We start from the raw sequence: 12,503 nt of genomic DNA on the forward strand, positions 1-12,503 counted from the left end.
GTGCCCAGCTGTTGTTGGTCAAGCAGCTCAGCAGGATGGATGGATATACTGCAGAGAGAGGCTGAATGCAAGCAGAAGGGTGGAAGGAGAGGCTCAGGACAGCGCATGCAAAGCAGATGTCGAGAGAAAAGCTGAAGTGTGAAATGAAATAAACAAAAAAAAAGCAAAAGGGGATGCAGCTGCCGCTCTCACAGTGGTGCATGCTTATTCAACATGTTGACATAGACACACAAGGCTACCTGAGGCCTCTTTCCTCGGGCTGTCTGTAAAGCCGTACATCCATACTGCAGACGGAGAAAAGGAAGGAGAGAAGCAGAGAGAGATTATTCAGTTTGACAGCATGCAGAAGCCACAGTATGGTGAAGCAGACCTTCATAACATCTACTGAACACAAATTATACGGATAACTTGGATCCAAAGTTTATTCTTCAAAGTCCTGGCTCCCTGTTTGCTTCATGCTGAAGACAATAAAGTGCATCTGAGGGCAAGAGACTGGCCAATGTTTTGGTAACAACTCAGACCCTCCCTCCTTCAGACGCTCGCTCCACCCTTCCTATGATCCCCTTTCCTCCACCTCTTCATATATTTCTCAGTTTCTTCCATCCCTCTATCTGGACCTCCTGGAATGTCTGAGACGGGCGTCAGCTACTTCTTAAGTCATTCCCGACCCCGCAGCCCCCCTTCTCCAAAAAATCCTCTCAGGCCCCAACCAGGAAATTAAACGCCATGCATCAGAGAAGACAGGGACAAGACTGGAGTGCAGAAGGTAAAGCTACCCTGGTGTATCTAAAGGAAGCCACAATTGGAAGAATGATTTGAGATCCAAATAATATTTTATTGTGTGGAAGTGAGCCAGCGTTTGAGCTGCAGCAGTTCAACAGACACAAAGAAACAGGTCACAACATATGAAAGTACTGGAACAGGACAGGGCAGGGCAGGTCACTGAGAACAAGAAGGAATGTCCTCCACAACATTACGAGAAATGTCTGTTATCATCATTCATCTGGACTTTAATAGGACATATTATACAAATGTTGAGGTTCATATTTGTGTTTTGTGCCTCTACTTTGACATGTTAAAATTCTTTAATGTTAAAAAGTATTTCAGTCTGCTCTGATTGATTAGCTGACCTGCTCTGTTGTGATTGGTCACCCGCTAAGATATGTCTTGCTCCGTAGCCTTTCACGTACAATGTGCTACAAAGCACTTGCCAATAGAAGCGCAAGTGTTACAGAGTGATGTCACTATGGAAGCGATTCAGGCAGGGGGGGAACTTTTAGATTCAGCCTTTGCAGACCATTTACAAGCACACCTATATCACACTACAGGAAAGGGAAATTCCTAAAAGCAGAATAGTGCCCTTTTAATATCATCTTTTTGCATAGCGCTTCACTTATTTGGATGTAACCAATCTTGTTTCAAGATCTTTTAATTGGAAAACAGCAAATATATTTAACGCTTCAGGCATTTTATCATAGGAGAAAAATAAGCTGACCTTACATGTTCTTAGATCTACAGCATATGGACTTTTCTACCAAAAACAAGCAAAATGGGAGGTTCTCTTTCAACCAAGCTTTAAACTGGATGCTCCAGAGGCAGGCAGGCTCAACACATTATAACTGCAACAAGGAGCATTAAAAAAGTACTCCTATAGTTTTATCACTCTAGGATCCATGAAAAACATTGAAACCCCTGGACAATGCTCAACATTTAACAATGTGAAAACAGGGTGGGTTTCTAAATAATCAACTCATCTTTTGAAGAGACCCAGTTTTGATACTCCATGATCCTGGCGAGCGCTGCCCCTGTTGTGAGGCCGACAGCGCCTCTCTGTTGGCTCACGTGAGATAATAAAAGCCAAATCCCCTCTCGCTATCCACCAGAGCCTCAGGAGCTTTGCTGGATTGATGTTGGCCCCTGAGGGAGCGATACAGGCTGGTCCCAGGTCAGCCAGGGTCAAACCCCGCTCACCAACGCCCTACCGTGATTATTACCCACCAGGCCACTCTCAGTGAAGCGCTCAACATCTGATTGATATTAACTCAGCTTCGGGCCCTCCATGCTAACCCCCTCCATACAACTACAGACACATACAGATGCTTAATTCCTTTCAGGTTTGGGTGATGACGCCATAAAGCAGCAGAATCAGCAGTGTTTTCTCTGTCCTATTCCTGCTGTGGGTAATTTTTTCTAGAATCCTGACCCCAAACGTCTCCATTACCCCGCAATTGAGGGCCTAGGGATGGTGAAAAATGGACTCTCTCAAGTCATTCTTTTAGGTTTGGATTGGAGGGCCTTATTAGCCATCTGTCTTGTTTTTTCGGTTGAGTGGATGAGTAGATTGTGTTTTGAAAGAAAAGTTCCTCGCACACATCCAACAACTATAGTCCATCAACAATCTAAGACCAGCAGCCTGAGGATTTTAAAGATATCTGTCTGTTCAAACTGATCCGCACAATTAAGAAACGTTATGGTATTTCTGCAGCTTTGGAGATCAAACAAACTAGCTGAAACATTAAAGATACACTCCCTGGTTTTGTTGAAGTGCTTCCAAACACACTGTTGATGTTTCCCTGACTTTGAACTTGTAGAATCTCTAAAGTCTGGTAAACCACTCTGTTTCCTTGTATAAATATTCCAAGGCTTAAAATGACAAAATCGTAGTAAAAATTATTAATTTATGCCCAACCTTCTCTCCTGTGGATGGCAACAATACGCCTTCACTAAGTCAATTTAAGGGACATCAAAGAAGCCACAATTACACATTCCTATATAAAGCAACACCTGTAATGATCCCCAGCTCAAACAAATTAAGTATTAATAACTATTTTGTGCGCACACATTAATATTTTAAGGGGAATGCTTTGAGGAACAACAATAAACAATAATCTACAGTCAGTGTGTGGAAATGTAAATGCTTACATACAACATGAAAATGTTTAGCGTGTTTTTATTTAAAGTTTGACAAATGTATCAGCATGCTACTAAATCGGCAGGTACATTATATCAGTGTGTATGTCGGCCAAATAAATTACCAAGAAGCTGCAGAAACGTGACACTATGGTCCACCAGGGGTGTAAAATGTCCAGTCTCATTATGCCTCTTGGTCACAATTCTTAAAACAAACAAATACAAAGGATCTTAATCAAGATTTGTAGTTGTATATGTGTTATACTGCTGAATATTCCGTAACAGTCAAGCTATAATCACTAATTGGTGACCATCCTCTTAGTTCAGTATGTAAGCATGCTATCATTTTCTTACTGCCATGACATACAAATTAGCATGAAAAGCCATAGGCCTATGGCATTCGTTATGCACACATTTGTTCGTAAACATAATAAAAGTATTGGTAAACGTACAATTTTGACCTGATTAGATGTGAAAAATCACAGGAAGTTTCATCCTCTGGGGACCGTGAATTTCTGCAAACAGACAGACTGATATTGCCTTTTATAAAGCTACATTGCTGGTGTGGCTAAATAAACTCCCTTACCAGGGCTGCCAACACTCACGCATTGAGCGTGAGAGTCACGCAATTAACGCCACACTTCCTCACGCTAAGTTTTCGTCCAAAATAATAAATGCTTTTGAATAATTTTGGAGAATATTTATAATGTAAAATCTTCAATAACTATGGCATTCTCTTAAATAACTTTACTAGTATACAGTATATTTCTACCAAACTCACTATTTGCATCGTTGTTGTTAGCATCTGGTTAGCTAGCTGCGCTAACGGATATTAGAAGCTGTTTCTCAAACAATGAGAGGGAGTGCTCTGTCCTGTCAGACTGAGAGAGATAACTACAGCTCAGTGAGGTAAGGGACTCTCTGTTTAGATAGTTAACTTTAGTCTAGTTATCTCAGTGGGTCTCAAACGTTTTGGTCATCCTTTATGATAATAAATGAAAAAACAGTTATGAAATACTATATGGCAGTAAAACAAGAATACAGTTTAAAAGGTGAGTGATTTGTAAAATATCCATAAAGAAAAAGAAAATCTGTGTACATTTCTGTTTCACATGGATGTTGAGAGATGTATCCTTAAATTCCTTTTGCTCTCAAAGTGCACCAGATTGATGCATTTAACTTCAATATTAAAAAAAAAAATCTTCCCGGGGGAGCATGCCCCCGGACCCCCCTAGAGGAGATGAGTACCCCCCCCACTTGTAAAATAGCACTTTACCTCTGCTTACACCTATATGCCATTTTATATGCCGTGAGCTGATTATCGAGCCTTCATTGTAAGAGTCGTGGGTACACTGTGTATGTGCGTATTCCACTGTAGCCCCGGTACATTAATGGGAAACCCTAGTTTGTAACACTGTACACATGAACGTTTCTTTTTTCGGTTCACCAAAAAAAAATCTCACTCCAAGCTGAACTCAAATGTTGGCAGCCCTGCCCTTACTAACAACTGGACTACAACACTTTGAAAACATCTAAGTAGTCAAAGAGAGAAAATATGTTTGCTTTGGGCTGCCATGAGGGTGTTTTTACAAGGTGTGAGAAATAAAGAGAATGAAAGGCTAAAAGTGGGGATAAGTGAAAATAGAGGAACAAATGATGTCACTGAAGCTCTAAATTACACATAAACATGTAAGACAGTTAGTATCAACACTATGTACTCACTCTGTACCCCTCAGTCTTCTCTACAAAAACATAACAACTAAAGGGGACTTAAAAGAGTCAATTCTAAGAAAACAGCTTGAACCTGCAGCCTCATGATGGCGCTAGCTGGTTAGCATACCCAAAGCTAACTGTAGCCGCTGCCACAACACAGTCAGGAGTTTTAATTATAAACTCTTGTCACCTGACACCAAGACAAAGGCGACCAATAACAAATTACAGCTAACCAGTAGCGATGGACACTTGTAAAAAAGCGCAGCGACTGAAAGTGACACAGACGCTAACAATGTCAAACCACAGGCAGGGGCTAACTAGTATTGATACATTGTTTAGCTAGAGGACGGGGGAACAACAGAAAGTTCATCCGTGACTGTGACACTGACGTTTGTGGTGACAAATGACATTTGTGTGCAAACAAGAGTGGCCGGGGAGCAATGAAGAGCCCTGCTTTAGCCCCCTGACACAATGCTAAATGTAGCCGTTAGCAGTGACAAACCGCTCCCGTAGCATGCTAGGAGTGACATTGTCAAATCACTTTACAGGCCACATCTGTCTCTTTTCACTCTCTTTTCTCCCTGTTGTCTTGCTCTATGCTTCACTCACTTATTTTTGTTTTAATGAGAGACCCTAAAGCAATTTCAATTAATTTATCATTTTGAGATAGGTGTTTATTTGATTAATTTTGTCTATTTGTGTCTTTGGGTTTCTCCGAAATTCACCATATTTTAGTATTACATTTTGGAAAAGATTTGTCATAAATTAAAAAGTTCTTACTGTAAGTATTCAAATGGGTTACTGTCATGGTGAATTATACAGTATTAGTCAATAGTTTTTAACCTATTCACTTCCAGCATCTTGTAAACATGTATGGAATGTTTACATTAGCCTACAAACATTATATGATAATGTTTTTTCTCATAATCATACAGAAATCTCCACTTCGGTAGCATTACAATTACAGAAACCTTTCTAGTTTAATTTCTATCTTCATTGAAGGGTTCTAGAGAGGGCGTTGTTCATATATCACTCATAGTCTGATTTATATCAAATGTTATTCTTTAAAACAAGGTGAAACATTTATTTTTTGTTATAGCTGTTGACAGTGACACAAAAATATATCCCAAATCCCCTCACCTAAATCCTTTGATTCTATGATGTGAACAAACAGAAACACACAAAAAGTCTTTATCTTTATGTGAGTCAACGACTGGGGAGATTTAATGGTGTTGTATTATATTGTCCCCTATTCACCTCTCCCCTCTAGATTGAATGGAGCGGCCACAGATGCAACACCGTCACCCCCCAGTGAAGAAGTCTCCCTCCTCTGCCATATAGAGATTACTTTGTCTAGCGGCTATAATGCTTGGAAAAACAAAAGTATTTTTTTCAGCCTAAATCAATACTCATGCTTCATTATAATGATGTGATAAGAATGGGCTGACATTTTTATTACTACAATGAAATGCTCAATTGGATGGTAAATGTGTAAAAGTCAACACAGGAGGGTTTTATTCTCATGACTTGTTATATAGAGGCAGGTAAGTGTCAAATAAATGTGTCTATGGATAGAGGAGCTCCTGATGCTAAAAAAAAAGATACTGATTAGCATGGACAGCTTAACAGATGTGTAAAGACACACACGCAAGATTCTAATTAAATAAGACACCCCAAATTCATGGTAAATTCAAAGGAAATGTAACTACAAAAAGCTAGAGGGAATGCGGTGAGCAAAGGGCAACCCATATTCATATATTTGGCGACATCTGGGAATATCTAAAATAGAACCGTCAACTATTTGTGTTTTTTCACGAAATAAAAACCCATTTATCCTACTACTTAAAACACAAGAAAAAAATGAAGATTGTCTTTTTTATAACGATAGTAGCAACAATTAAAGAAATCAAAAGGAATTGGTTTAAAGATAATAACTTCATTAACTTAAAAAGGAAGGATCTTGTAAATGTAATACAAAATAAAACCATACAAATTATAAATAAAGTTAATATCTGTGAAGACAGATGGGAGAAACAACACAGAACCTCTGGTTAGGTATGACAAATGATGAGAAATAATGATGTATCCACTATCTGTTAACGGCAATACATTGTTTTTTTCACCTCTTATGTATATTATTTTCTTGACTATGCTGTAGAAATATCATTTCTTAAAAATTAAATAAATACATAGAATAATTAACCATGTCCACTTACTGCACTTGTAAAAACACACACACATTAAGACACAGCCCAACTCCATGTAAATACGTCAGTCTGAAATCTTATCCATTGCGCCACGTAAACAAACTAGCGCCTGTCTGACAGTCGCTCACCCCCGCAGCCTCTGCAGCCCAAACAGCACCCCCCCTCCCCCTGATCCGCCCCCTCTCAATGCGGCTCTCACATGGAGGAGTACAAGCTCCATCTGGACAGAGGGGGGAGTCCAAACCGTGACCCTGAAACTCCCTATACTACCATCACCCCATGTTAGGCAAAAAAGATTGTCTGACATCTATGTCAAACACTGATAAGAAAAAACAAAATCTTGGGGGGCCAATTATTTTTAAATATTAGATGAATTGCCCTTTCAAAAAAGTGTTACTATCATATTTAGGGAGGCCCATTTTGGGGAAACAAATGTTTTTTTTATCATAATGACTGGTATTGCAATTGCGATATGATTTGCGATATTGTAGGGAAATAAATACTATTCATATTGTTATTTTAAAAATTATGAGTCTGATTTTTTACCAAAACAAGGATATGTTACTAAGTCTATATAAGTGTGTAGGTTGGGATATCTACAGTATGCAGCACAACTATACTTAATTCAGAGCTATATTTTCACAAATCTGTCTTTAATTACTATTGTTCTCAGCGATTTGGACATTACAAATAGTTGTTTTTTTGTTGTTTTTGATTAATTGTGCAGCCTAGTCACATTGTCTTGGAATATAAATACAATTGCCTGATGTGAATCTTGATATTACACAATATTGAGTCAACAAGCCAGTTTACATGTTCCAAACATCCTCTGTTTCCTCAGAAAAATGCTCTGGTGCAGAGGGAATTATGCATTAGTTTTTCCAGCAGCAACAATTAAATGTGTTTGGATCTAACAGAAAAACAGCAGGGCCGATGTTGAAAGCAGCAATAGTCATCTTGGCCTAACTGACAGAATAATAAAACCACTTTTTAAAGAAACAGTTCAACAAAGTACACTTTCTCTCTGACAGATCTTTATAGACAAAATGTGCGTCTAGTTAGAATAAATCTGGAGTCTGGAGGTGATTAGCCTAGCTTAGCATAAAGACAAGGTATCACCGATTTTTAACAGACTAGCATCCTCCTATTGCCTTTACTTTGTGCTACTATATATTAGTTGAAATTGTTTTTCCACCATGAACACCAACCGGAAGATGCTTGATCTCATACTTGGTATGAATGAGCTTCACTGCTAACTAATTGATGAGCTGGGTGCTTTTCTGAAAAAGCACCCATCACATCACTGTAAAAATGAGATGAAATGCTTGTTTTGGCCAAAGCGGCCACACAAAAATGTGCAGAGCTTTGAAATACCACGTGTCACTCCTCATTGGAAACAATTAAAAAAACACACACAAAAAAGACACTTTGTGGACACAGGGCCGAAAGCTTAACATAATGCCTACCAGCACCTCTGAAGATAATGTGATGTGTTACAATGTGTTGTAATTAGTTACATTTGTACAGACGTGTTAATAGACAAATCGTGCTATATTAAGGGGCACACAACAGTTAACCAATCCGCCAAGTACTTCTATGCAATGTATTTTACAGACACCATGGCATCCTCACCATGACAACAAGACTAGACTGAAGAACCTGCGCACCGTCAAAGCTTTTTGAAGTTAAGTTACAAAACTTAACTCCCCCTTAAAAATATATTTGTTTTAATTGAATGCACTTTCCTTTAGAACAAGATAACGTAAATGTGTCAGCTTTAGAGGTAGTGGATGTTTTATTTCACTTTAAACAGTACCATGTTATCTGCTCCCCACTGCAAATAAGCAACATGTTGAACCATTTCTTAAAATAGACCTTTTGAAACCAAAGTATGAACCACAGTGACAAGTGAAAATAAAAAGAAGATGCTAATGGGTATGATTATAAAGAAACAAATGAACAGATGCTGCCACAGCTAGTGGGTTCTCTGTGAATAGCGGAAGCTGAAAGGTTGTAATGGTTACTAAACACTTTCAGCAGGAAGCGTTCAAAAGCATCTGAGGGATGACAGCACAAAAGAAACACCATAAATACATACACTTATCTTTCCTTTAGGATAAATATACGGTTTAATTTACTTTATGTAACAGTCACACATATACATATATATAAAACCTAAAGATTGCATTCGGTTTATGTAGATTTGTTCTGTAATAATGTTGATAATAAGACCAATTTAGTCTCTTTACAATAATCAAACCAAGATAGGTGCACTTCATTTTTCTCTCAATATAAATGTTCCTACAGTTTTCACCCATAGAAATAATGTAGATTTTATGTAACTGTTCAAAGGTTTAAAAATAGACAACCTGTTGCCACGCCAACTGACTTAAAGTGGACCTATTATGCTATATTGGAAACATATATTGTATACCTATACAAAACATGTCTGTGAAGTTTTTTGCTTAAAATACCAAACAGATCATCCATTGTAGCCAGTGGCGTTTTTATATGTACAAAAGGGGTGGGGCACAAAATACGTAGATGTTCATATACTGTATAAGCTTCTGCAGTGACGTGCAATGGCTGGTGAGGCACTGGCACTGACTCTTCAGGTTTACAAATATTATATTTTGACCTAAATCTAAATATTCTATTATTTTCAAAAGCTTTTTTAGTCTGATGCTTCGATTAATTTTAAACAGACAGTTCAACAAAAGGATACCCAAAAGAAATATTGGATTGTTCTCTCTTAGTAAGATCCCATTGTCAATAAAATGGTGGTCTTCGTATCTTTTTAGCATTTTTTTTTAGCATTTTTTTGTAATTATTATTTTAATACTTTCTGCTGACAGTAGGTGGGGCTGCCCCTAATGACCAGCTGCCAATGCATGCCTCATACTGCTCATACCCCTCTTTTGCAGCCCTGTTAGAGAAACGGGAATTGTGTGTCCTTAGCTTGAAAAAAAAAAAGAGGAGGAGGAGCTAATGCCTGATCAGAATTCTACCGTAGATAAAGTTACATTCTGCTGTGATAAAACGTCATCCAGTTCTAAACCACATTAAGGATTATTTCTGAAACAGTATGGAGCTCAAATGCTTTTTCTCTTTTTTAAAAGCAATGGGATTTCTCCTTTGGGTTTTGGAAAATATCTCGAAATAAGGTCTGTGGAAAACTAACCTGTTAGATAAATGCACGTTTTGTTCAGACGGATAATCTCCACATGTCTACCCTACTTTTATAATTTTCAAATCATGAATCTAATCGCCAGAAGCAAAATGCTAACATTATGCTATAAACGAGCTACAGCAGGGTCGCTGCTTCGACGTCACGCCAACTTAAGATCGATATTCGAAAATACAGATTCAAAATTGAACAAGTTGAATCGTTTGTTTTAACAGTTTGCAGGAGGCAGGTACTTGCTTTCAAGCAGAACAGGGCAAACAAACTTAGCGGGAGTGTTTACGTGTTCGGCGTAATGACATACAACGTCCTCGACAACTTCTGAAGTCCTATTCAGCCACTTGTTAACAACGGTCGTTTTTCAGACACGTAAACTCTTCAGAAATCACCAGTGGGGTCACTGCTGATGTATTTAATGTCGTAGAACAAAACGTGATCCGTCTCTTAAATTTGTGTCAACCACAGACCTTATTTCGAGCTATTTTCCAAAATCCTATGGAGAAATCCCATTGACTCTGAGACGAGGGAACCGGTAGTGGTAAAATGCTAACTCACTTCTGGGTTTTAGGAATCGTCACTGCACCACTCTATTACATTTTTCATTGCTGTACCCCTACACTTAATCAAAAGCTATTTCAAGATATTTTCATTCCAATAAACAACCTTAAAGCTATTATAATATCAAGACAATCTTGTAGGGCATAGGTAGCAAGATGATCATATTTTCCATTCAACCACAAGCTATTTCCTCTATTTTCTCTTAAATAATTCAAAATATGTATGACTGATATTTCCTACCAGGCCATAAGAAAACAGGGTTCCAAGATGCATACATTAGTGACTCACATGTTGCTTTTGTTAAGCAGCTTTGCTGTAGCTAAACCCTCTAAGAGCCATACATTTGCTAAGATGGCTAATGAGTTGATGAAAATCAATATAGTGGCGAGTTCTGCTGGTTCACGTGTTGGAAACATTTGAACATGTTGGTGACCATGTTCATGGTTGGATGTTTTTACTTTTTATTCTACTGAATTGCAATTGTGGCACCAAATGGAAGTATTTCAGCTTTGTTTACCTCCTAAGACCCAGGGACTTAGACCACACAGATCAGGATAAGTCCAAAGCCCCTTACAGGCACATAACTGCAAAAGTATCCCTGTTTCAATCATGTGTTCTCATTGAATTATTAGGAATAATAAACATTGGTCAGATTAGGACTTCAGCTGAAGTTGTAAACAATCTGTCAAATGTCCAAACTGCCATCTAAATATGGTCTCTCTTAACAAAAATAACTATATTTTGACATCCCCAGGCAGTTCTGAAACCCCACCCTGGATTGCAAATCTACAGCCAGAAGGAGGGGGATTGACAGCTCTTTGAACCCACCCCAAAACACAGCCGACAGCAAGTCAGCGTCCTGCAGCGGGACAAGTAAACATACCACACACTGGCATCACATGGATAACGGATAAGACGCAGAGAGATTCATACGTCATGCAGAATCACAACCCTCTCAGATCTCAAGGAGAGGCTCTATTAGGAGCAACAAGTTGAAAGAGAGAATGATCTTTTGGAATGGATAGAGAAGGAAAAACAGGTGACTTACCTGACTTGCGCTTGGAGCCATAGTCCCTGAAGGAGAAGCAACACAAGAGGGACATAGTTAGTGACAGCAGATGCCGGTCAAGCAACAACAAAAAAGCGTGCGTTCAACGCATGTGGATTCTGACAGTCCTGAAACGGCAAAAGCTGGCAACTGCACTCGCGAAGAAGAAAAAAAAACATTCATGCAATCGGCTTTAGCCCGCTAACAAACGCATGTGTTTGAGGGAGAGAGGTGGAGAGTGAAGGATGGAGGGAGAAGGAGGAATGACTTTGGCCAGCTGCCTGTGCTCCCCGCAACAGACACAAATTGGTCATGTGACTCGGCAGCGGCACCACCATCCTCTTCCTATACTCCCTCCCTCCCTCACCCTGTCAGAGAAGCCGACTTCTCCCCACATTTGGAAGAGGGAGGATCCGTTTAAGATGCCTTGCTTAATGGATTTTAATGGGATTATGCTACAAGGTTAAGCTATAGATGGGAGGGGGGGGGGGGGGGGGCAGCATTGTGTGTGAGGTTTACTGAAGTCTGCCTCAGCCCCTTGTCAACAATGACTTTCTGGACTCTGGCAGCATGACAATTGAGTTAAAAAAGATTGCGAAGGAGAGATCAGGTAGAGACAGTGAGCTATTTATAGAAATGCAAACCTGACATTGTGTCCATCGTCACTCCTTATGATCCCTCCCTTTCCTTTCCTCCCTGACTCTTCCTGTCCTTTTCTCCTGTGCTGCTCAGGAATAATGTGTCCTTTTCCCAGGTCTAATCAGAAACCCTCATCTAACCTCAACTCTTGCCACGTCATGGTTCTGCAGTACGGTTGAAAATTAGACAAAAAACTAAAGCATGATGCTGCAGTGAAAAGCCCAATGCCACTTATCTGCAGTCG

General features: G+C 39.2%; 1 protein-coding gene across 11 annotated transcripts in view; it reads right to left on the minus strand.

Moving 5' to 3' along the window:
* sh3pxd2aa (SH3 and PX domains 2Aa) overlaps positions 1 to 12,503 on the minus strand; it is a 172,623-nt gene that overhangs the window by 66,546 nt on the left and 93,574 nt on the right. For 6 of the 11 annotated variants that reach the window (XM_079645423.1, XM_079645426.1, XM_079645432.1 and 3 more), the window contains 2 exons: positions 11,621 to 11,646; positions 240 to 284 (listed from right to left, as the gene is read on the minus strand). In XM_079645423.1, coding sequence (XP_079501549.1) covers positions 240 to 284; positions 11,621 to 11,646 — 71 coding nt within the window. Of the gene's footprint in view, positions 1 to 239; positions 285 to 11,620; positions 11,902 to 12,503 lie in introns of those variants that run through there. The other 5 variants (XM_079645429.1, XM_079645431.1, XM_079645430.1 and 2 more) reach the window with 2 other exon arrangements.

Source organism: Notothenia rossii, assembly GCF_949606895.1.
Source record: "Notothenia rossii genome assembly, chromosome: 1".
Taxonomy (NCBI): Eukaryota; Metazoa; Chordata; class Actinopteri; order Perciformes; family Nototheniidae; genus Notothenia; species Notothenia rossii.